The sequence below is a fragment of the Seriola lalandi genome, unplaced genomic scaffold, assembly GCF_002814215.2.
Source record: "Seriola lalandi dorsalis isolate HSWRI2012SDOR001 ecotype SW California unplaced genomic scaffold, Sedor1 jcf7180002054569, whole genome shotgun sequence".
NCBI lineage: Eukaryota > Metazoa > Chordata > Actinopteri > Carangiformes > Carangidae > Seriola > Seriola lalandi.
Window position 1 is genome coordinate 1034609 of NW_019525122.1, and position 26469 is coordinate 1061077.

Below are 26469 nucleotides of genomic sequence, written 5' to 3' on the forward strand. Positions count from 1 at the left end.
TCTGAAGCAGCGTGAACGCGCCAATCTGAACTCCATACTCATTCTGGTCTGTCAGTCTTTTTATCTCACACAGTGTGTCTCCCTCCTCTTTGTCTCCTCCTCCAGCCTCATGTTCACACCACCGCCAAGCCGGAGCAGTTTACCTGTGTAGCCGACACTGAGAGTCGGGGGGCCGGCGGAGTCCACTGAGCGGTGCCACGATGCGGTGCCACAAGTTTTGGGGACCATGTTCGCTCGGGTTTTATATTTGGACGGCCATGCTTTTCAAAGGTAGGTTTATGGAAAAGTCGCTCTTTAGCCTTATTAAGTTTTTTTTTCCCTTGTATGTTTTTAGATACTTCTTCAGTGAGTGCACGGGTCTGTTTGGATGAATGAAGGCTATGAGAAGACTGGAAAAACGCTACTTTGAGCTTGAATCAGCCTTCATATGTTATTCCTAAAGGGACTAATGAGTCTAGGTGTGGTGTTTGTAGGAAGCATCTTATTCTAATATCTGGGCAACTTGTTCTTTAGATTAGAACGTACTGGCAATTAGTTTAGAGGCAATTTAGGCTGCTTTAAACTGAAACCTAGTTGCTTTTTATAGTGGGAAGACAGAGATGGAACTTTTAATATTTCATTTTAAGTTACTAAGCTAAGAGCCCCTGAAGGACTGAATCAGTGTAATTTTTTTTTTTTAACATTCAGCAAATGTTATATTGAATGACACTGGCGTCTGAATCTTTAAATGACAAACATCAATCAGGAAAACAAAAATCTTCTTTCTGTACCCTGAATGTGCTTTCAACAGTTTTGTTTCCTTAAATGGGTGATTTAATATACTAAGAGGCATTTTTAAACACTGTTTGCGTGTCTGTGTGCATTTATGTGTTTGTGCATGATGTGTGTTGTGTGCAGCATTAATGTTTGCACGTTCGTGTGCAATGAGATGTGCATGCATGGCTCTAATTCTCTCCTAAGCCCCATCCCATCATCATCATCAGTAGCATCAGCATCTATAACATCTGGGATGTTTACTTACCCGTTTGTGACACAGCGGCTTTGCTGAACATATCCCTTCAAACTTTCTATGTATGCATGTGTGCGTGTGTGTGTGCGTACGCGTGTGTGTGCATGTGCGTGTGTGTGTGTGTGTGTGTGTGTGTGTGTGTGTGTGTCTGTGTGTGCCCTCACCTCTCCATACCGATCCAGTCAGTGGTCATCTTGTGGGTGAGAATGGGGGTGAGAGGTTGAGCTTTAATGACTGAAATAAATACTGAAGGGAGAGATAAAGAGGATGGATTACATGCTGACCCATGACAGGAGGCAGCCACAGTCTTTCATGGACAGTGTTGCTGTCTCACGGTGGGACAGTGTTGGTGTTTAGTGTCAAAGTTGTGGCAGCACTGTTGAAGACATACGTCATGTTATTTAGCACTGAATCTTAAAATCATGAGGCTTTTGTTTTTTTTTTCTCTTAAACAATTCCAAAAAATCTGCCAACAAGGTGAGAAAGTTTCAGTCTTTGCAAAGTCTTTTTTTAATTATTTGCTGCAGTTTTTTAACGTTGAGGTTGACTTTTAGTGATGTGTGCAGTATGTGAATATGATATAGATATGGATCTGTCTATGGATTTCTTTATAATTTTGTACCGTGGCATGTTACATTTGACTTCTGGAATGAGAACAGATGCTCCCGAGGCTTTGAACATGGGGATTAAAGAAGCAGCTAGCTGCTTGTAGGCCTAGTATGTGCACATTCACTGTAAAATTGATAAGCAGCTTTAGTCTCTCAAGGGAAACACAAGACAATAGCCAAAACAGGAGATACAGGACGATTTAGCTTCCTTGAAACTGAAGCATGATTTTGTAACAATTTGTTCTCCATGCCCCCAGACACAATGGATTGACAGATGATGGAGTATGAAATTATTTTCCTGACCCCTCACAGAGAATCAGAGATTGGTGAGACTGAAGTTGCCTGGCACAGATGCTGCGGTAATATCTGCTTGATGTCAAAGCAGCGCCTCATCTCTCTCGATGTCTTCGTCTGTCTCTTTCGTTTCATCTCTTCTTCTCTCGCAGACTCTTTCACGGTCTGCCTGCTTCTCATTTTTTTCCATATTCAGCAATGCTTTACACTCTCCCAGACTCTGCGCTCTTTAATCATGAAGTTTATGTAGATTGGGCTGTTTATGCCCTTGTTCAGCATTTCAGTCATGCGTGAAGGTCTTGTAAGTGCTGCTGTTCGTTTAATGACAACACGAAAACAGTCAACAGGTTTTCTGCCATCCAGTTATCTCAAAAGTTTAAAACTGTGGTTCTGTATATGGACGCCTTAAACCAGCATAACAGTATGGATGTGGTAGCTAGCAGCACAGGTCTTAACTCCTGGATTAGGATTAAACATCCAGTGGTTTTAGGGCCCTGAGCCCTCAACCATAGATTATAAATCTCTTCTATATGAATCCATCCATCCAAAACACCATTAACACACAACACCATATGCTCTGATCCCTGCTCACCACCGTTGTCACACGATGCTGGAAATAATGTGTTAATGGATAGATCCATCTCTCCTTATTTGCTTTCAGCATTGCACACACAAAATGGTAATGAGCATGTGTATAGTACATGCACATGGAAACCTGTTTACCTGTAGTGAAACACAGAAAAGACAGAGTCATACAGAGTAATGGCACACGTCAGCTACAGAAAGTGGTTGAAGGTGGAAATCGATCTTTTTCGGCATTAGTTCATCCTGTGGTCTCCTCCTCTATTGTCCCTCATCCGTCTCTGTTTCACCCTCCCTTCTATCTGCCTGATGCCCCCCTTTTTCCCTCATTACAGGTTTTATATATTACATCTTGTCAGTGACATGCTGCCCTTCTCATATACCTTTTTGTCTAGTGTCTGCAGGTGTCAAAGGCCGTCCTACAATAAGCCCTTTCTTGCAACTTTTGCGTTGCCATCTGGAATTGTAATGAAGACAACATTAGCAACAGCTAATGATAATGAAAGCTGTGAGTCTATAGATGCGCATTATATGATAAAAGGCACAGAATAATTAAACATTTAGTGACATAATTGATATTTTAATATGTGTATGAACCTGACTAACTGCAAGTGCAAAAGCTGAAGTGAACTAACTAAAAACCGACAATACAGCCAATCTCATTTTCATGATGTAATAAAAATACAACCAGTAAGTCAGAGCGCTTACATTCTTACTTCATAACTCTGCTTTCCTAAAATCTCACAAAATGTAAAACCTCTGTTTACGGTTTACTCTCACATCAAAGCTAAGCATAAATAGAAACCCATGCAAAGTTATGAAACGTAACCATTGTACTCTTTTTTTAATGGGTTTAGAGAATTTCCCAGGCTTTTTAAGGACCCTTGATGCCCTGGTTTTACCGTAGCGTCACTTCATTTTCACCGTCATCCAGCTCTATTTCCCTTTTTTTCTGTTTCCTACTTTCTTGTGCCTCCTGTTATCAAATCATCATCTCTTATTCCTCTGACTCTCTCTCTCTCTCTCTCCTTTTCTCTCTCTCTCTTTCTCTCTCTCCTTTTCCTCTCCCTGTCTCGCTGCCTGTGGTTGGGTAATAGGCTGGCCACCTGGGTTAAGATGTAGGTTTAAAGATGCGGAACATCTGGATACTTCACTGCTGACCTCCCCCGTCTCATTCCTCTACCAAATGATTGATAGTGAAATAATGAGGTGCTAGACCATTGCCAAAGTAGATGTGACCTTAATTTAAATCAATGCATACAGCAAACCTTTGTGGAGGCTGCAAACACATGTACTTGGACATAACAAATCACAATGACAATAGTGGAGCCAATACAAGTATCCTCTTTAGTCTCCTGTCATTTGGAGGATGCTTGTTTCCCACAAGCATGAATATAAGACTTAAATTAACTCTTATACCAACACATGCAATCACAGACATTGGCACACAATTTGTTGCAGCCAGGACCTTATTAGTTCTTCACCTTGGGGTGCTTTTCTTACAGACAGTTAAATAACAATCGTCAAGGTCGGCCATATTCTAAAAGAGAGTAGATGGCTTCTGTTAAGGAGGGCACCCATTCACTTGTTTGGGAAAGGAAATGTTTGGCAGGGACTCGTTGGCACACCTATGTAATTTTCGTCCACTCTTCTACAGCAGCTGGATCTTTAAAAAACTAGCTTGATATCTGCAAGACGCATTGCTGATTGTGCCAGTGGAGTTTCAGCAGTGTCAGTATGTGATTTACCTGAGTGTTTCCAAGTTTTATCTGCTGCAAATTTTAATTCAACCATTCAGTGTCTGTGTCAGTGATATTTATTTTTCTATACTCACCCAGACACATACACTAACACAAGATATTTGCATCAGAAAGACTGTGGATGTGTAGCATTTGCCGTGGTGTTGACTGTCCTGGCCCTCAGGGAGTGGCGGCCTGTCAGCGGTTTCTTTGTGCAGGCCTGTTCCCCCTCCAGGTTCATAAATCTGGTCCCGAAGTCCCAGAGCATTCTGGGATCAGAGCCCTGTTATGTTCCAGACTGGATAATAGACTTGGCTTTTTGTTTCAATTGTTGAGATTTAGCAAGCATGTTTACCACAGTGTGAAATAAGATTACTGTAAGTAATGAGGGGTTGGTTTCACAATAGTATAATTTTGATGTCAGCATTTCATTTACTTTTTAACGGACAAGCCTCGAAAGAAAAAACTTGCGTGTACGTTAATGTTGAACTTAACTAAGGCAGGAGGTGCCTGGCCAAAAGATCATACAACAATCTTTTTGGGTCGGATAACAATCCATGATCTTAAACACGATCTGCATCCTGTTAATGCTCTGATTTTATCGTGATAGTCCCCACTGCAAGTTGAGATTCATATCTTTCTATCGCTTTCGTGATTCTTTCGGATGTTTGTCTGCTCGCCGCTATAATTCTCCCACAACGCTGTCTTCTGTTTTCATATTGTGTCACATCCCATCATACTTTTTGCTTAGCTCATATGGAGGATTCATTTGGACAGCGCTGTTATTTATTTAGGAAGTGCTATATGTAAGTGTTTTGAATTGAAAGTTTAGTCGCTTCTAACCAGCTAGCACTGGCTCATCCTGCTCAATGCTTTCCTGCTGCAGCGGGCTAGCAGATTAACAGTTCACAGTGGGTGGTAGCGATTGAACTTTAAACATTCAATGTTTAAATGATGCAATCTATACGATTCATCTGAAAAATAGATCAAATGCCGAACTAAGATCGTCCACTCTAAAGCTAAATTGAAGTCAAATGATGTGAATATTTTTTTTTAAATGCTTTTACTTCAGTTCTTATCTTTCCGACCCTTTTGTCACCACAGCTTTGTTGTGGTCTCGTTCTTTATTCATCAGGATTCATGTTATATTAGCAGGAACCTCAGGGGCCTCAGCCACGCTAGAGGCCCCGTAACCCTGTTCACAGAGTCTGTCTATCAGGCAAGATCATTGATGCAAACAGCAGCTGGTGAAACCAGTTACACATCAGCTGTGGACATAGCACGGGATGTTTTGAAACCTGAAGTAAGCAGCAATCACCAAACCTGTGATAGGCTGAGGCACCTGTCAATCAAGCAAAAACACCTATCCTGAGGACCTAACGTTATGAAACACCTATTGGGATTTTTAAGGACACTGTTCTCTTTCTAAGACAGACTTGAAAATAATGCAGACCTGCCCTTTAAAGCACCTCCACATTTGCCTTCACATGCAGCCATGCGTGTGTGTGTGTGTGTGTTGGACAGAGGCTCAGCCTGGATAGGTTTAGTTGGGCTCATCAGGGGCACTATAAACACCCTGACGTATGAAATAGCATTCCTGTTTGTTTTTATGTTTGGGTGAATGTCTATGTCTATCTCTCTCCAGGTAACAGTGTGTGTGTGTGTGTGTGTGTGTGTGTGTGTGGGTCAGTGAGTGTGAGAAGGAGAGAAGGAGAATATGTCCCTCCGGCCGTCTGTTTGGGTAGCCTGTGTCTGATGATTGTGTTTGGAGGCCTCATCTGAGTGCATTGACCCAGTAAAAAATATTCAGATGGGACAGAATCGCCTAGCTGAATTTCTCTGTGTATGTTAATGGGTGTGTGTGAGATTGTGTGACAGGCAGAGAGCGAGAAAGAGAGAGAATAATAATGTACTTGAGTGCTTTTGCACCCTACTTGCATTTTCAGTTGCCACCGCAATCAAAATCCTATATTTTTGGCGTCACATTTCACACTGTGGAGCATAGTTCGCCTTTATGTTTGGCCTTATTTTCCTTCCTTTCTATTAAAATGCCACCATTAGTTTGCAGATGAGTCTTACTATCTGGTGACGTTGCTAAAATGACTATGTTTTCCAGCTTTTTGTTTATTTCCCAACAACGTAATCGGCTGTAGAATATGCTCATTCAAGTAAATTCAGGACAGGCTACAGTCCTCGCTGCAGTCGGCCCCGGCCTTTCACTGCATGTCATTCCCCCTCTCTCTGCCTCCCTGTTTCCTGTCACTCTCCACTGTGCTGTCCATTAAAGGCATAAAAGCCCAAAAAAATATACTTTAAAAAAAAAATAAAATTCCGGACAGGCAGAGAGAGTGAAAAGGAGGACTAGAGGTAATGAGAGAAAGGCAGAGAGAGAGAGATGGATCAAAAGAGGGGATATTGCAAGATTTAGAAAAGCTTGTAAAGGGATGAAGGCATTGAGGGAGAGAGTAACACTCAACATAGAGAAGAATGAAAAACGTACAGTAGAATAGCCAGGGAACAGGGTATTACAAAAATTGGAGTGGCTTTTAAATGAGAAATAAAAGAAGGTGCAAAGAATTGAGATGAGAGGTGGAGAAAGGATGTATGGGAGGAAGGATGGGTAGAATGTGCTTCTGATTTTCCCTTATCTAGTCACATTTGCATTTGATATTTAAAATTGTGTTGAATCCTGCAACTTTACTGCATTGTGAATGTGTAAATATGCACAACTACTTTCTCCAGGTTCAGTCCAACAGTCCAACAGTCCATCCATCCATTATCTTCTTGTTAAAGCATTACATTTTTTGGGCTGTAACTCATATAGTAGGATTTTATATGCTGCACAAATTTGCAAAACTAGTGAATTTAAGTTTTAAAAAATGTAGTATACAGTAATTAAAATTGAATTAGCTATACTATTCAATACTAACCTAAAAACCATGTGGATAACCTCTGACATAGTTTCTTTTCAAGACACAGGGTCAATGGTGGGACACATCAGTCAGAATATAGCAGTGTTCAGCCGGCTTCTCCTCCTCTTCCTATTTGTCACATTTGCACAGAGCTCCCATGTGTTCGGAATCTGATTTTCCTCTTACCTTGGGCACATTATGGAAATGATTCCTTTTTGCTGATGTGAAGCAAAATTATCCATTATTTTTATTTTAGCAGATGCATAGCTGCAGTTGTCCCATACGGACTCAGTAGTGGCTGCTGTTGTCAGTATCTCAAACCACCCCCCTGTCCTCATGTTGTCAGTTCTTAAAGTGCTCCTTCTAATCCCTTTACAAAATAGTGGGTCCAATTCCAAAAACACCCACAATTTTATTTATGTCCTTAGTATTTGAATGACTAAAACTTTAAATAAGGAGCTGGAGCCTGTCCCAGTATAAACTGACTGAAAGGCAGGGTGACACATTCTTGGACAAGTTGTCTTACCACCACAGGGCGCAAAGCATAATGCATAAAGATATACAGACCAAATTTACATCTCTTTGTTTCTCACATTCTAAATTTCCTCTTGATTCTCTTTCACAATAATCTGCAGGATAACTATCACATCCAATATTCTTCTAATAAATGTTGAGGAAGCAAACACACAGAAAATTGTCTTTGTCTCTAAGGAGACCTTGTGAATGTGTGAAATGTATTAATATTTTTAGGGGTGCTGCCGAGCTGAAATAAAAGGTCCCCTTGGGTGCTGAGGCCCTCTGGGTCCCTGAGGTGCCCAGAAGCAGTCTGGCTCTGCTTATTAAACTAGAACTAATTATTTATGCAGACATCCAGGAGCTCAGGGGCAACGTCAGTGTGCTGTATCAGTGAAGTTAGGTTAACTTGCACATATCAGTGTACAAGGTTTTAACGCACACTAAAAGAGTGTCAAAGACGCGTGTTACCTGTTTCTTCTACGTTTGAAATGCAAATGAGCACAGACGAGGCAAAGAGAGGCAACGGTGACTTCTAAATGTGTGTGTGCGTGTGTGTGTGTGTGTTTTGATAGGAATACATCAGGCAGGGTTGCAAGTCTCCTCTGGGCAATCTTTTGAAGAAAAAAAAATTAAAAAGCAGTTCTAGACTTATATTATGAAAAAAGAGAAAAAAAATCTTCTTTTTCATCCTTTTGTTTTCTAGATGACCAGAAATAGTGGTTCACACTTGATCATCACACCCTGACAGTCCAATGCTGGTAATATAGGAATGTAAACTATGTGTATGTGTGTGAATCAAAATCCTATGGCTCATTGTGACTTTGAAATTAAAAGGCTCTAGCAGTCTGAATGGTTTTGGGATATTACGTTTTTTTACTTCCCTGGTTTTCTGCTTTGAATCATACTGTTCCCTCTTGTAAGACAACAAAAATCAACAATTTACATAATAATATATTTGTTACTACTTTTATTACAATTTTAATATATAAAATCTATAATTGAATATAGTCGTGCACGTTTCAGTACAATGTTTGAATTCAGACAGTTGAGCACCATGTACAATCTGCAAAAATGTGGTAAAATGTGACCTGAAATGTGACATGATTCTTTTGGGCATTTCAGGCATTGGGTCATCCTTAAAGTTTAAGGGAAGAATGTTGAAAAAAGAGGTGACCTTCTCAGTAACTTGTGAAAAAAATTGACGTAAAGAAGAAGTTTGCTGCTACATCTGTCACTTTTAATTATTTGCAGGTAACTGTTAATTTCAGGAATGCTTTGATCAAAAGAGTATTAGTATTAGTTAGTATCTCCCTCCGCATGATGTGCTTCATTGTTTTTGATTCAACCAAGAACTAAGTGTGTGTTTATCAAGGAGGGAATTCATGCTCTTTTGAGGGGGCCTTTGCTGCCAAATCAAACTGTATAACCATTTACAATGAATGGTCAGTTCCTTGATCTAAGTGCCTCTGACTGAAGTTAGGCAGACCCCCCCCACACACACACAGTCACACAGCTCTGTACACATCTTTGCTGCCGAGGACTGAGCAGCTCCGCAGCAGTGTGTGGTCTGTCAGGTTGTATTCATGGGACACAATGGTGACATTTCTGGAGGGTGCAGGAGAAGTCATTTCACTGCATTTTTCGATGACACTTCAGGTTTGACATTCAGTAACATTTTGGCTTGAAGCTTGGTTCCCTGGTAAAGATGATTGTTTCCTGACCTTCTAATGATAATACCTTAAAATAGTTTAGCTTTAATCTATTATGAAATGTGTTGTAGTGACAATTGATTATTTGGATAAGGTCACTAATCAGTGACCTTATCTTCGACCTGAACAGGGCATCATGGTGACCCCTGACATTTCCTGTAATGACCCACATGGTGTTAAAGCGATCCAGTATTGATCGCCCGTAGTTGCTTATCATTAGTATGACTGTTTAGCATGTACACACACACACACACACACACACACACACATGCATACGCAATTGATATACCTACCAGGGTGCACTCATTTTCTTCTCTTTAGCAGGGAAGTAAGGTTGATAGTAGTTAAGGCTGTGTGTTTGTGGAATTTATATGACAGACACAAAAAGGTCAAACCTCTTAAAGTGACATCTATTGGAGAATACAGATCGTCCTCTAGTTTTGTGGAAAAAAGGTCACCGGGTCAAAGGTGGAATGCGTCTTTGAAAAGTTTTTTTCTAATGTTATTACTTGACAGTCCTTTTTTAAATATTACATATTGTATCTTTCTATATCCTGTTCTCACTTACATTTTGTGCAACACATACCTTTATCTTGACAAGAGAACATCGGATAAATCCATCTAAAACAAAAGATATATTTGATTAAAAGTTAACATGAGAATAAATGAGACTTTTAAGTCTTATTGATAATTGACTTTCTTTCATCTTTGCTCAGAGCAACACCATCATGCTTTCTAAGGAAAAGGACAAGGGTTGAGAACGGGGAGGGTGCTGAACAAACAACAAACCTTCCAGCTCCCCCGTTCCCTCTATCTACCTTCCTCATTCTCCTCCTCTGCTGGAGTTTGTTTGATGAGACTGTTTGAAAAATGATGTCCTCTTGCCAGCTTCTCATATCAGATTCATCCGTGAGATAATTTAAAAAATATAAACAAAGCAAACAAACAAATAAAACCAATATATGGATCTATCCCTTCATCCCTAGTGCACGCTGCACAATAGCATACACATGTGCACACTGCGTTTGTTTTCGAATTAAAGCTGTTGGCACAGTGGTTTATTTTATTTCATTACTTAATTCCTTGTGAACATGGTTATATGAGACAAGCGGCAATGGAGACTGAGCTTTCAATTCTTCTTCACTGACTTCATTAGTTTTGTTATGTCGGTTAGGACCTCAGTTCACATTTCATTGTAATAAAACACAGGGGAGATGGGTGGGTGTGTGTGTGTGTGTGTGGGGGGGGTGTGGACAGGATAATGGCTCTGGATGAAGCTGTATTTAAATATGTGTGCAAGTGCTTATGCAAAACGTATTGTGCATAGATAGACAGATTTATAACTTTGTGCAGGTTTGTATTGAATTATTGAGATTGTGTTTTTGTTTTTGCAGAACTCATGAGCAGAACAGCCATCAAAGCACTTGCCTGGGTGTCCATTCAAACATGTTTACAGTGAAAGAGACAGATAAAGAATAAGGCATAAAAATGTGTCTAAATCTATCTCTGTGGGGGTGAATGTGTTTGAATGTGTGCCCGTGGGAAGCCAGGGATCCACCAATCCAACTTCCACGAGAAGATGTGGAACCTGGACAGATGGATGCATAGATTGAGAGGATAAGGTCTGGTGTATTAATCAGAGTCTGTGTGGCTCCTAAGGAGCAGTGAAAAGGTTTCTGCTGTGCTGAGCAGCTTCTTGCAGCTCGTCTGTCTCTGACCTCAGACTCAGTCCTGCCATAACTCTCCTCATTACAGCCTTAATGGGCCAATCAGCACTGTGCTGGGCCAAAGGCACACTCCTCTCCTTTCTCTTTCACAGCTTTACAGATCTGTAGAGCTGGCTCCCCTCCTTCGCCGTAATCCTCTCTCCTTGTTTCATTTCTGTCTTCAATCTTTTTTTTTATATATATATTTGTCCACTGTATTTTTGTACGAGGGAGTCGTTATGCTATCTGTTCATGGGGGTTATCTGCTCAGCACATTTTCTATCTGCCTATCAGTGGCAGGTTGTTTATGTACTGCATTAAAAAAAACAAACCTCGGGTGGTGTAAAACATGTCATTGAGTACAAAAGAAGGCTGTTTTTCTCAGCTTCTGCCTTTCTTTTTTGCAAAGGCAGACTATATTCACACTAATTTGTCTTCTGCTCATCTTCAGTTTGCTGTTGAAATGTCATGTTTGTCATTGTAGTGGATTTCCAATACCAGCCTGAAAAGTAATTCATCTCTATTCACCTCCGCGTGCACAAATGCAGTACTTGAGATGTAGCACCTGCTGAGAGTGAGATCAGTGACTCCAAGGGCATTAACAGCGTGGTCTGACTGTGTATGTGTGTGTGTGAGAACGTGTTTGTGTGTCACTCTCTCCCTTTATTTTTTGGGAGAAATGGGATAGTGCTAAATGTGTGTGGAAGGTTAGGTAAAGAGGATCAATAATGCTGATGAGAGTCGGGCCAACAAACACATCATCCTAATCACCCTGGACCCGAAGACTACACCACCTCACAGTCCTGCCACTGCGTGTATGTGTGTTACAGTCTGCTGATGTATATGCAGATGTCAGCACTTGTGCTTATTTATTCATTATTCATCAAAACTTTCAGCTGTACAACAGACATGACTCTTATACATTGTTCATACCAAACGCAGCTTTACAGGATGTGGTGTAGGAATCAGGGACATCTTGGCTCAAACTGTGTAGACTCAATAGGTACAGTATATTGCAGTGTGTTTGAATTTCCACTGGGTAAATTATAATCTGGCTGCAGCCTGCTGCCAGAAAAGGAAGGGACAAAGGTTAGGAAAACCATTAAAGCTACTTTCTGGATTAGAAATCAGCCTCAGTACACAAGGATATGTTCCCATAGCTCAAGCCAAATTTTTTTTTGCTCTAAAAAAATTCCTTTTCTGGAATTCGATTGTTCCAGCACTAGATTTATGGTTCACAAATGCAAACACCCTGTGTATATAAATCAAGGAGAGACCTTCAGAAATCTGTTGTGACTGGGGGGGGGGGGATTACCTAAGGTCAACAATGAACTAAAATGCTCAAATATTGATGGTTTGTTTGGAATAACTTTTAGTACAGAGTGGAAAATGCTTTGTATTCAGAATATTTATCATGCAAACCATCTTTTCTCTTGCTCCTGTTGTGTATCCAGGATCCCTGCAGGGGGAACACCAGAGGAGGCTGTACAAAGAGCTGCTGGCTAACTACAACAGGCTGGAGAGACCTGTGGTCAATGACTCAGCTGCCATCTTGGTGGAGCTGGGCCTCACACTACTGCAGATCATCGACGTGGTGAGGGAGAAACTTTTTTTGTGTTTTGTTTGTGTGTGTGTGTATGTGTGTGTGTGGCTGGGTCTTGAGTTTGTAGTGGTGCAGAGATGTAGGTAGATGGCAGGATATGTGGTTTGTATTATGTTGGGCATGTAATACAGTGTGTAGTTTAATGGAAAGTGGGATTCCTCCTGTGCTGCTGACTTTTGCATAATTTTACCTTTGAGGAATTAAGCTGCTTATTATAGATGTGATTAAACAACAATGGAATATTCTCAGAGAAAACAGAGCAGTATTATGTGTAAAGAGAGCAATGCCCTCGAAATATGTCTTATGTCTGAGCAACCTGCGTATTTGTTTTTACGTTTGTGGCTGTGAGGCTCTATTACATTACATTTACACATTCGGTAGATGCTTTTATCCAAAGCGACAACACTAAATCATTAGTGCAGTAGGAGACCTCGGTGTAAGTACTAAGCACTACATCTACTCAACAAGCGCAAGGAGATCAGGTAGAGAAGTGCAGTGAAAGTGCATAGGAATACTAGTAAGGCTTGTTAGGGTGTGAGAGGTGTTAGGAGAAGAGACGCTCTCAGATTAGTTGAGTCTTCAAGAGACTGTTGAAGATAGAGAGGGACGACTCCTCTGATAGGATTTGGTAGCTTGTTGCACCATTGGGGAACCGCAGATGAGAACAGTCTGGACTGCGACTGCCTTACATGCAGTCACATAAACAATGCCAGACGACATTCCTCAGAGGAACGTAATGACCGAGAAAGAGCATAAGCCTGTACAATTGAGTTCAAGTAGATGGATGAAGACATCGAAATCCCTCTGTACACAAGCATTAGTGACTTGAATTTGATTCGGGCGGCCATGGGTAGCCAGCGTAGGCCGATGAGTAGTGGTGTGACATGTGCCATTTTAGGCTGATCGATGACGAGACAGGCTGCAGCATTCTGGACTATTCATATTAGTGTAATAGTGTGTTTTCTGAGAGAGTGTTGTTGCAGCTGTTGGTGCCCATTGAAATAAGTGAAAGATCCAGTAGCAGGTTTGTGCTTATGAAACAGTGTTAAATGTTGGCGGAAGTAATGCACTTCTGCTGTTTGACTTCTATTACATAAAGACCTTCTGGACTGGGACACATAATAATTCCTGCCACACATGCATCGGCACACACACACACACACACACACACACACACACACACACACACACACACACACACACACACACATACATTTTGAGGACTCTAAAATCCTCATTCATTGTTCTTTACTTTAACTGACACCTTGTAGGTTTTAGGTTATTGACTCTAATGTTTTATTGTTTCTGTATGAATTTATATTTTTTGGCAGTTCCACTAACTAAGGCAGTTTAAGTGTTTTGGTCCTCAGGAGCAGTTGCCAAAGGAACGGGTTAGCTTTGCTTATTTACTTTCCCCATCCATATTTTCTCATGTTGTCCGGTCTGTAGATTAGAGATCAGAGTCAAACGTTCCTCAAGAGCCACTGTCCTGTCAGTGTTTTGTTTCTACTTGAGTTTGACATCGCTGACACATTCCCAATTTATGAAAATTACCATTTCTTTCTCTGCCCTCCGGCCCGTGACCCAAAAAGAAATCAGTCCAGGTCTACCCTCTTTAATGACTTTTCAAACTGTAAAAATTGTTCTCAGAATAGCAGTGGGCCTTCAAATGAAGCCTCGACTCATTACCCACCAGAGAGAACCTAAAACCTTTGAGACACTCTGCATGCTGTATGAACTTTTGTCTGTCAGCCGGCCTACAGAGACAGAAGGCAGTTTGGGGAAGTGTTAGCTTGTTAAATACCGTAAAGTGAGTATCATACCAGCCAGATGCCAGTTTTCATTTGTCAGAAAAGACAGATACAGCAGTTTGTGTGTGTCTTCGTCACACAGGACCTCGTGCTTTTTACAGCGGGGCAATTTTAGGATTGTTAGTCCATGTTCTTGGTAGTTGTTGTTGTCTAGTTTGTCTGACAGTGGTGGAATGATGAATGTTAACTCACATACTCTAGAGCTCCTAACAGAGTCAACTGGAACAAGTAACCCAATTTACACCCTGTGGTTATGTGGCCATTAGACTGTAAAAGGAGGATGGGACAGAAGCTGTCTGTATAGCCCCTGAATGGCTGGGAAAAACGGTGGGGAGTAATCTTACTGTCACACTGACACTTTGATGGCAGTAACGCTTAGGTGGGATTCAGCCCAGCCAGCAGTTTGGATGCTTATATATGGTGAATTAGATTTCTGGAGTGGGTACATTTGCCCATTCAACCTGGCCAGAGGGGCTGAATTTCAGTCAAAAAGACACATTTCAATCCACATAAAAGATCTGTCACCACATAAATAAAATAAAAATAAAATAGAAAGATGTTTATCTAAAAACTGAGAATAGCTTGTGTCAGTGTGTGAGATTGATTCGAATTGTGTAGCAGTAATTGAGACCCAGAGGTGTGCAGGCATACTTTAATTTTTACTGTTGACTTGTCATGGGAACACTACTGTGGCAAAACAAATTAGTAAGAAAAGACAAAGTTAATCAGTCGACATATTATGGAGATAAATACTAAGCAGATTTTTGTGTGTTAATTTGATGACTTGCAGAGGGGACTGCATGGATGCATTTTTCAGTTTCAATTTCCTTTTGTTTCTCTTTACTCTGGGTGTTTTGGCAGTGTAGTTAGCCTCTCCGGTTTTGGATTTTTATACATTTCATACTAGTTTTACTTTAGTATATGAGCCTCTCCCCCACAGATACTAATCAGATACATGTTACCAGAAAACACAGAGATGATTAGTCACATCCTATGGTCACATCTAACAATTTCATACATCAATATTAATATACAAGAGTTAGAAGATTGACCTTTTAATGGGAGGATGACAATAAATATTTTACTTCAAGTAGATTAAGAAAAGTTAAGCCTGTGTCAGTGTGTTTATTGTGTATATGCTCTATATGCTCTATTATTCACACATGGCTGCAGGCATTCTGGCATTCTGACCTTGAATAAGTGAGTGAAGTTAATATTTTCTGGTTATAAATTTTACATGACCCACAATTCTATTTTCATCACTTCATCAAAATGGTAACACACACACACACACACACACACACACACACACACACACACACACACACACACACACACACACACTAACCACTGGGGGATTTGAAATCTCTGGAGAGACACACATTTCCAATCATTACTTCCAGCTGTGACTTTTGCTCCATCATCTGGGTCATCTGCTTCCAGAAAAGACAATGTAGAGGGGTTTGCCATATGTGCCCGCATTTCCAAGTCAGAAAAGTGACAAAGAAAGAGAAAGAGAGAGAGAGATAAATGGATAAACTGATGCAGTGTGTTGAAAAAAGGGAAACCTCTTTGATCCCATTCAGCCTTACTCGCCTTTCAACCAAAGAATCCATGCAGGCATTCCTGCTCTCCTGACTTTTCCACTCTGCACTGGGAGCAGAGAAACTGTGATGCTTGCAGAAATGTTAATTTCACCTTCCAGCTAGAATATGAGCAGCATAATTTCCCAAATGCTATATGCACCTTGAAAACATTTTTGAAGTTCGTTCTTTATTTGGTAAAGATAGTGGCTTCGATCTGCATTGTTTCCATTTATTTATATTTTTAGCTTTATTATCTTTATTTTGGACAAATGCTCTGTGTTAATATGATTACATTTGTCCCATTGTTTATTGGGACCACCGTGACATTATACTGTTCAACGCCAATGTTTAAATCCAATGGGACCTATAGTATTTTAGTTGCTATAAAAGGGCTGTGTATATTGTTAGATGGCTCCACTGTGAAACCGTTCAACAGAACTACACTTGGTTACATAAAACCAGCTTTCACTCAGTTTTGGATAGCCTGGTTTGTTCCTCTTTGGATATGCAAAACAACTGGACTTGCAGATGACAAAGCCTTTCTCCACTCTATTAAATATGGATTTATCTGGTTGGGTTCTTTTATACAAAAGAACATTTCTTTTCTAATCTTCTCTTCCTATTTTTCTGTTTCTGTCTTCAGGATGAGAAGAACCAAGTGCTGATGACCAATGCCTGGCTGCAGCTGGTGAGTCAAGTTTGAGAAGGGCACATTATCCCAGATTTAATATGCTTTGATTATATTTATGATTTTATTACACAGTTATCATCTAAATACATTGTGCCTGTTTCTCAATTTACTATTGCCACTACAATAAGTACTTGTTGATGATAATGAATTTAAAGAATGTGTGTGTGTGTGTGTGTGTGTGTGTGTGTGTGTGTGTGTGTGTGTGTGTGTGAGAGAGAGAGAGAGAGAGAGAATAAGAGAGAGGGGCAGTGATGTTGTGTATGCATGTTCAGTGCTGGCATCAGCATACTCAAGAAAACATCACTTCAGGCAGATTGTCAAGCAGAGAGTGGGATGAGGGGAGGAGGACGAAGAAAAGGGAGGAAGAGTGCAGCATATTAAGTGGCTGTCAACTTGATTGTTAATGGACTTAATGCCAAAGGACAAAAAATTCCGATTCACAGCCTCAAGCCCAATTAGCCCATGCATCAGTGCTAGGTTTTTAAACAAAGACACAGTTTTCATGAACCAGGCGGAAGAACCATCTTTAGCTCATTGTTCTATAGTGATGTCATCGTTAAGGTGTTTCTGTCCAGGATTCAAATGAAAGAGTTAAAAGAAGAGAGTGAGTGCATGAAATCCACAGCAGCAGTTTTACACTGAATGTAGCTGTTTGACTGAAAATGGTTATAGATTGTTGCATTTTTGAGCCCATTGGTTATGCCTGCATGGTTAGAAACACATTTTCAGGAAATGACCTTTACTTTCTTTCCTTGATAACCACAGAATTGCTGTTTAATTTTAGAAAACAGTACTACAAGGATAATTTTACCCCTCCATTTTCATTTTCTTCCTGCAGCAAGATGCAGCCCTTCTCATTTCTATTGAATAGGCCATTTTCTTGTAAGAGTTCAATAGATTCAATTAGTTCAGCTAGTCATTGGACATTATGGGTTTTGTTTTGCAGAGCATGAGACTTATTGCACCCATTGTAAAAGAATGTAACGACATCTCAAAGTCTTTAGTGAAAATCTCTCTTTTTTCCTCAGTACTGGACCGATATCTACCTGAGCTGGAATCCAGAAAACTACCCTGGCGTCCAGAACCTGCGATTCCCTTCAGACCAGATCTGGACTCCTGACATCCTCCTTTACAACAGGTTAGAACTACTGCTACTCATCTCAGCCTTAAAGGTTGTGACCTTTTTTTTGTTCTTTTTAGATTTTGTTCTTGTCCTTGTTTTAGATTTTTATTTTTCCTGTTTCCTGTTGTCAAATGTGCTAAGATAGGTGTTGTAATCTGACATTGTCAGTCCTCTGCAGTCGGTAAACACACCTACAGAGACGGCATGCTTTCTTGCTATTTTTATCTTTGAGAAGAATGAATGAAATATCACTCTAATCCTTCTGATACGCTGCTATTATATTAAATCCTGTCTTTAATCTCCACAAACCATAGCAGTATCAGGGTTACTTTAAGCCAACCTGATAAACAAACACCCAATCAAACACAAACCCAATGACACAGGCAACAGGAGGAGACAGTAACTCTACTGCATCCAATAACTGTAACTTCCTCACAGATGGAAATTTGCTCCAGTAGAAGAAATAGAAAAACTGTATTTAAATTCCACGTTTAGCTTTCTTATTGATTGAAAAGAAGTAAGGCATATTTTGACCATCCATTTTGCTTAATTGAATAGAATTAACAAGTTGGAAGTGATTTTATACTCTGTCCATCATCTGCCACTAACAAAATATCAAATGTCACAACTCAAACTGCCATCAGACTTCTTAAAACGTAATACAACGGTTGGCAAAGGCTGTTAATGTCCTTGGGGATTCGATTTGGCCTTACTAGTTAACAATAACGTTACCAATGTCATATATAATGAGCTATTGATGTCAGAATGCTGAATTAAAACAAAAAGTGTTTTTATTTTTTTTACACATTAACAAGACATTACAGCTGAGGTCAAAGTCCTTATTTTTATAAATGAGGCTGAGCGAGCTCATTGCATTTTGTAATTCAGGTCAGATTTGTGCTGTTTGCTTATCCACTGTTCTTCACGCTTCTGTGCAAGGCTTTCTCGAGTCAATTAGAAATGTAGGCCAGTTGTTTCTCTGCAAAACAACTAATTTCATTGCGTTTGCATGCTTGAGTGAGAGACGGATGATCTGGTCTGAGGCTGAGGAGAAATAAAGGGGAAAAGATAGAGAGATTCTGTCACAAAGAGAAAGACAATGACACAGTTAGAATATGTGCAGAATAGTCAAAAAACAGAAGATTTGATAGATTTGAACACATTAACTGAGGTAAAGAGAAACGGCCATGCAGTTTCTTTTCATGTCTGTATTTCCCCCCAATACACACACTAACACACACACATTCCAGGGATCACAAGGACAAAACAAAAGGTTTTGGGGTATTAACCCAAATTTTAAAAGCTCAGCTTTTAGACCCGCCAGGATTACCCATCCTAATCTCAGTCTTTCCCCATCTCTGCCTTTTACCCTCTGCCTCCACTCCTCTCTCTCCCTCCATCATCCATCCCGCCTTACCATCTCTCTTCTCATCTCATTCTATTTGCGTCTCCCTCCGTCTCTCTTTCATAACTCACTGTCTCACTGTAATTCACTCTATTCAATCAACTCTTTCCCTTCATATTTTATCGTTCCGATTCTTCACTGACTCCTCTTTATAAATCATCCCATCTACCTGTCTCTGTCTGTCAAGGTGTCAGCATGTTACTCTCTCTTTCCTCTCACAGCCTACCTGCTTATGTTTTGCTAGTTACTCACCTGCCTTCTCTTGTGCTGCATCTGACTCTGCTACCTGCTCAAAATCTGTTCATGAAAACAACCATTTTGTCCACTAGATATTACTAATATGTTTTGCCGAACATTGGATTGGAGTAGAAATTACAGCTGTCTGGATTATGTTCACTTCTAATTTTTTAAACATATATTGCACGGAAGTCATAGGGTAGAGGTCAAACCGGAAGGTTGGGTGTACAAAGCAAAGGACTTTGACACCAGAGACACGGGGTTCATGTCCTGCATCTGAGGTGTTGTGAGGTTCAGGCCTCAAACACATTTGGTTATGGCGATGATGCCATATATTTATGATTAAGTTAAAGTGTTGATGTTGCTGGTTTTCAGCCTAAGACTATTGCTTACCTTGATGAAGTTAGCAGAGAGGATCAGTAACATGAAGCTGAGGGGGAAAATGTACTTTACAGCTGAACCAGAAGGTTTACATGCCCCCTGAGGAGAAATGAAAATGTACAGTTTTCAGCAATAATATTGATCGCTGCTGGAAACACACACATATGCACACCTAACTGATTACCCAACACAACTGTGAGCGCTCATCTCACTAATACACGATAAATGCCTGTGCACACAGGCACAAAATTACAAAAAAAAAAACACATTCAAATAAATCTGTGCAGGCAGTAAACTCTTCACCACACCGCATACACACATATACACACTATCTCACAATTACACACAGTAATGGCACCACACACGCCATTACACAGTGGGCCATCAGTGCACAGCCAATAACACGCTAGTCTTACTGTGCTGAATAGCAATTGCATACTAGCATGCTGCTCAGACAAGCGCTCGCCATAAATCCGTTCATTCATTTCTGTGATTTTAATACGAAGTTAATGATGTGCTGAGGTCAGATGCTATGTCAATACGGAGTGTGAAAATAATAATTGAGATTTTTTTAGTGAGATTTCTTTTGTAAAAATGTGATATTGTCTGTGATGAGTCATTCAGCTCATATATCATTCCAGTGTGAAATCGCTCGTATTGCTTTTCATATTTTCAGATCATTGTGCTCACACTGTCTCACACTGTCTTACAATGATGTTTTACGCATGGACAATCTATGCCGTGACTCATGGATTTACCATCAACACCACATCCATGCATACTGCCTGGGGAAATTATCTTGTTATTCACCGTATTTGTCCGGGTTTCTGTCCTGTGATTGATAGCTGACATCATCTGATTCAAATCAAAAGGTAATAATTGCTGCGTGTCCAATGCCTATCAGCAATGGCTCAGACTAATTCGTAATTCATGTCATGAAAACTGAACCTTCTCATTATTAAGTGCAAAGATATTGATGGGTTTAGTTGAGAGAAACTGAATATTTTGAGATACTGAGATTAAAATTAAGGTTGTGACAAAAGGACAAATGTGTTTGGCATCTACTCAGACAGAAGCTCTCACTTCATTGAAGAGAACCCAGCTGTAAACTTTCTGTTGGCAGCCTGTGTACACATGACTGTGCATATGTGTGTGTGTGTGTGTGTGTGTGTGTGTGTGTGTGTGTGTGTGTGTGTGTGTGTGTGTGTGTGTCAGGTGAACATGACTTGTGTGTGTGATTGTGTTTGTATAAATGATATCCAGATCTGAAACAGCTTTGCAAGCCGTTGACCTCCTCTCTCATTAGAGGGAAAAAGTCAATGGTCTCAGTTGACTGGGGATCGATGAGGCACATGAAGGACATCCAACTCAGGTAAACCACAGACTGAATCCAAATTCTGCCAGCAGGGAAGATAGATGTACAACACAGACAAAGCTTTGTGACAGGCAAGGGGAATTAATCAAATAAATGGATACTTGGAGGGTTTGTTAGTTGTTTTTTTCTACAGATGGATGGTTGAATGGATGGACAGATGGGCAGATTTGATGACTTTTCTTTGATCACTTAAATGAATAAATGATCTTGAAATAAAACACAGGAAAATATCCACTGTCTTCAGGACTGATGTGGATGACGGTCTAACAACATTTTTTTGTGAATGTGGGAACGATGTCAGACACAGTCTTTTCTGAGACTTTTCTTTTCTTTGTGTGTGTGTGTGTGTGTGTGTGTGTGTGTGTGTATGTGTATACAAAGATGTACTAAATAATATATCCAATAATGAAGCTCTCATGATAGCTACATAAGAATTTGCAGGTTTGAACAATAACATATTCACATGCAGTTTTAGTTAGTAGCATACATGCCTGAGGTTTTTACTAAAAGAGAAAAAAAGTATTTACATGTACAACAAATGATGTAACATATCATTAGCTGCAACATAATGTTTCCAAGCCTTCTGTTCCCTCTTTCCTTAGTTTATGATTTGAAGATGAAGATGCTTATAAGTAATCCATTCAGCATTGCTAATATGTGTATATGCTCTCTGCCTCTATTCCAGGAATAAATACTTCCAACTGTAAATTACAAAAATACTGTACATCTGGCCTGCAGCTTCCCTGTCCATCTAGTTAACCATAGAGCCTTAAGGCTGGCAGACAGAATGCCTAATGTCAGGACCCCCTGAGGCTGTTTAGTTGACTGCTATATTCCAGGGATATGACTTCATCTACATGGATTGATGGGTCTCTCTGCTGACCCTGGGTAGCTCTCAACTGTGCGTGGAAAAGCTTCAGGAAAAAACTGTTAGCGTTTCTCCTCCGGTGCAATTACATATTATTTTACTCTCTTTCATTATTATCTTTTTGATTTGACAAATTTATATTAAAAAAAATGTTTTCATAGAAATAATGTTAAGTTGATAGGAAGAACTCTTTGTTGTTCTTTCAGCCTCTACAAGAACAGGCATCAGCCAGAATTCTTAAAATTGATTTTACAGGTACATAATAAATGTGATGTTACATGTTCTTGCCCAGTCTGGCTTGATGATGTCACTTTAGATTAGAGCATATTTTTAATTTCTGCCTTAGGTACACTTTGTGACTTCCTTCTTTTTGTCATTTGTGTGTGTGTGTGTGTGTGTGTGTGTGTGTGTGTGTGTGTGTGTGTGTGTGCGCACCTGTGTGAAGGCAACAGCAGGTGTTGAGTGAGTAAGAGGAAAGCATGGTGACTCATGTCCCATGGTACAGGGACCAGTCACTGCCACCATTGTCACTGTCGGTCAGTCTCTGTTTACACCTTACCCCACTCTCTCATGTCCACAGTAATCTTTCTCCTGTGTGTATGTGTGTATATGTGTGGGTGCTCTGTACAAATATGATCACTTCCCATTCTCCCAGGGCTATCATATGTCCAGTTGTACACGTTGAATAACTGAAATGTGTACATTGCGAAATGTCCACTACTCCAAAGTGTTTTATTTGAAAATCTTCAAATAATTTATCTGAACAGTAATAAAATTAAATCTACTGATTAAATGAGACAATTATTTTCAGTACACGCAAACTATAATGAAGTAGGTTATTTTAAGACTGATTTCCTTTGATTACTTTTTAAAGTTTGAACAGTTGTCTTTATGTGCTGTAATTTTTCTTTTTTAGACTACATCTTTAAGTAACTCTTGTATTGTATGGTACATCTCATTTGTTCTGCACATGTGCATAACTTGTACAGTATGCACCCTCTGACACACACACACACACCCTTCAGAAAACTCTCTGCTGTGATGTGTGTAAGCGCTGATTGCAGAAAAGCACACACCTTCAGATAAAGTAAGGCCGAAGCTTGAATAATTCATCGTATTGCTCTGCCTTTGCCAACCCACACATTCCCCCTTCCAGCACCTGGAGCCACAGCTGATAAACACATAGTAGAGACATAATTTACACCTAACCGTCACTTAATCCCCCTTGAAAAAGGTAAATCACTCAATCTGAGCACAGGCGGGGATAAATAAAATGGTTCCATCTACAAGTTCTGTTAAGATGCAGACCACGTGAGGCATGAGGCTCCAGGATGTTTCAGACACACTGGCGTTATCTCTCTCACAGGGGAATGCATTGTGTGTGTGTGTGTGTGTGTGTGTGTGTGTGTGTGTGTGTGTGTGTGTGTACATGTATAGGTGTATTGTGTGGTCCTTTGTCCTGTATGTAGAGTTCAGTGTGTTGGTTTGAGTCTAATGTCGGTGTGGACTGTAAAGTGAAAGGGACTGTCCGCTCTCTCTAAAGAGCTTTTGTACGGCCTGCATTGACAAATTGGATTTGGCTGATAGGAATGTGTGTATGTGTGCGTATGTTAGGGGTATTGCATGTTTTGAATGAAAACACTGCACTACTTTACACTAGTATTTGTTATTCTTTCCGTCTGCTGTAAAGCCGATCTGACATAAGAGATTTGTGCCTGTTTTGTTTCACTTATTTCGTCTGCTTTATTATTGAGTTTTCTACAATGTCAGTAGTTTCCTTTAGTCTTTGTGCAGTGGTATGGAGTAGTTTTTACATTCACATTCTACTGTTGTAGCCTCGGGAGGAGAGTGTTAATGACATTCAAATGTCAACATACTTGCAACAGTAACACGAATTGGTGAATGGATTAAAGGCTGCTGACTTGTTGCCTCTTCATTTTTAATGAATACTTAAAACTATCTAATCTTGCATAATGTTTAAAAAAAAAAAACTTTTTGGACCAACATGTGGTGTTGAAGTTTTCCAAATCCCAAACTCTAGTCTCCATGCAGACTGTCAACAAGTGGGGAAAGATCCACTATCAGTCAACTGTCCTCCAGGTTAAACAGCTGAGAGGAAATATAAAACCCACTGTCCGACTGATTAAAATAGATACAGCGCAACTGGTTATGTAACTGCAAATGAGGTCATGTAAATCCAGATAAATTTTAACTAAGACATTCAATTAAATAACACTAGTTCTCAGTGGGAGGAAACAGGATGGTCCAAAACAAATTCATAATATTTACTGGTTAAAGTTGAGTACTAATCTTCTCTACAGCTGCCCTAATGTTTTCCCCACAGGCTCAGCAAGCGGGGTAAAATAAAAAAGAGAGATGAACAGAAGGAATAATTTTGTCCAGCTACTTGCTAGAGTGGAGAATCAGTTTGTCTGAAAACAGAATTTTGGACACATACTGCACAAAGAAAAAAAACAGGAAACACTGCGTAAAATCTCCACAAGTTAAGACTTTGCCTCAGGCACTTTATTTAAGAGTTCACACTGTTGACACCAGAGGAGCTGCTCTTTAATTCTTAATTAGAGTTCAACTGCAGTGCCACATCTGAAGTGGAGCTAAGGTTAGGTTTCTGGGCATTTTTCTTTACTATGAGCCCCTGAAGACAATGTTTGCTACTCCAAGACTCTCAGAGAAAACAGATTCTGTTTTGCTCAATTAGGTCATTCCCAGCAGGCACCAGACGTCAATGAAACCTCAGAAAGATGTTTAACTCTAACGACTGTAATGTCTGACAGACGTTAAATTTTGATGGGATGGGATTTGCTCATGTCGTCAGTATTTTACCTGAAATGAACATTGGCATTGGACTGACCCTGACATTGAATTTAGGTCACCCAACATCACAACCTGAGTTTCTGGTAAGTGAAGCCAAATCCATCTCAAACTGAAAATATTTGACACTTTACTCACATAAAACCTGTCCCCTATATCACTATATCATCCCAGCAGGTTGTGAGTTGCAGAGCCTTGAAGGAGGCATCTGCAGTGTTTTCTCGTGACACTGATTTGGTTTCTATTACTACATATTTGGCATAGTAATGGAAATGAATATTCAATTTCAGCAGGCTGTTTGCTCCACAGATGGCTGGGTAGATGCATCGCTTCACTGCTCACTGCTGTGGCTGGTTAGGTACAAACAGCAGACAGACTGCCACACTTACACAGGTATACAAATACACACTGACAACAGTGAATATATGGGCTGAATTAATGGAATGACTAATTGTTAATTATGTATTTATTGATTAATTAATTTTTACAAAACAAATGATATATTCTTATTAATTAATGTCCATCCTTCTAACTAAGTACTTTTCTTATTCCTTAATTGGTCTCAAGCAGATGTGCAGACTCTTGTCATGATGATTAGAGCAAACAGTCCTCTGGAAATTGTGATTTCTTCCATTTTCTGCTGTTGACATGAATTCAAATTTTTTTTTTATTATACTTCGTCTCTGCGATAAGACAAACTGTAGACATTGCCAGTTTGTGGTACCTGATCAGGATGTCACAAACAGGTAAAAAAGGCGATAAAGAGTTCAGCAACATAGAGCTAAAATAGAGCTTTAGCTCACAGGCAGATTATTAAATGTTTTTAAGGTGCACACACACAAACACACTACTCTCTGTTATTCTTTCTTTCCTCAGTGCGGATGAGCGATTCGACGCCACCTTCCACACCAACGTACTGGTAAATGCATCAGGTTACTGCCAGTACATCCCCCCTGGCATCTTGAAGAGCACCTGCTACATCGACGTGCGTTGGTTCCCCTTCGACGTTCAGAAGTGCGACTTGAAGTTTGGCTCCTGGACGCACAACGGCTGGCTGCTGGACCTCCAGATGCTGGATGTGGACACATCCACCTACATACCCAACGGAGAATGGGACCTTGTGGGTAAGAGAGCCTTTGTTTATATTGTATCACTGCAGGTATTGCCACCAGGATATATGGCTGTACTTGAGAATCCAGTATGACCATCTCATGGGATTTCTCCATCTGAGTCCTGAGATGAGATCAAAACAGACTATGAAAACAATTCCTTTAGGGGGAATAAAAATATTGCACAACAGCTTCTGCTGTATTCAGTCTGTGGTGTAAAACTTGGGATACTACAGCACCAGTCTCCTTCAACTGATATTGTCTATGATTTTAAAATATTTGACACAGCTAAAACATTCAGGAAAAACTGTCCAAGACATTCAGAGTAAAAATGCTTACAAATACTGGACATAAATAGCCCCTTTGCCCCCCC

At 40.1% G+C, this 26469-nt stretch overlaps 1 protein-coding gene across 1 annotated transcript in view; it reads left to right on the plus strand.

Annotated features, from left to right (window-relative positions):
* Window positions 1-36: 36 nt before the first annotated feature.
* The window catches only part of LOC111662770 (neuronal acetylcholine receptor subunit alpha-7-like), a 33082-nt gene continuing 6649 nt past the window's right edge, over window positions 37-26469 (plus strand). The window contains exons 1-5 of the mRNA XM_023416736.2: window positions 37-270; window positions 12530-12669; window positions 16719-16763; window positions 17795-17904; window positions 25864-26111. Of these exons, the coding sequence (XP_023272504.1) occupies window positions 201-270; window positions 12530-12669; window positions 16719-16763; window positions 17795-17904; window positions 25864-26111 (613 nt within the window). The 5' untranslated portion in view covers window positions 37-200. The remainder of the gene's footprint in view (window positions 271-12529; window positions 12670-16718; window positions 16764-17794; window positions 17905-25863; window positions 26112-26469) is intronic.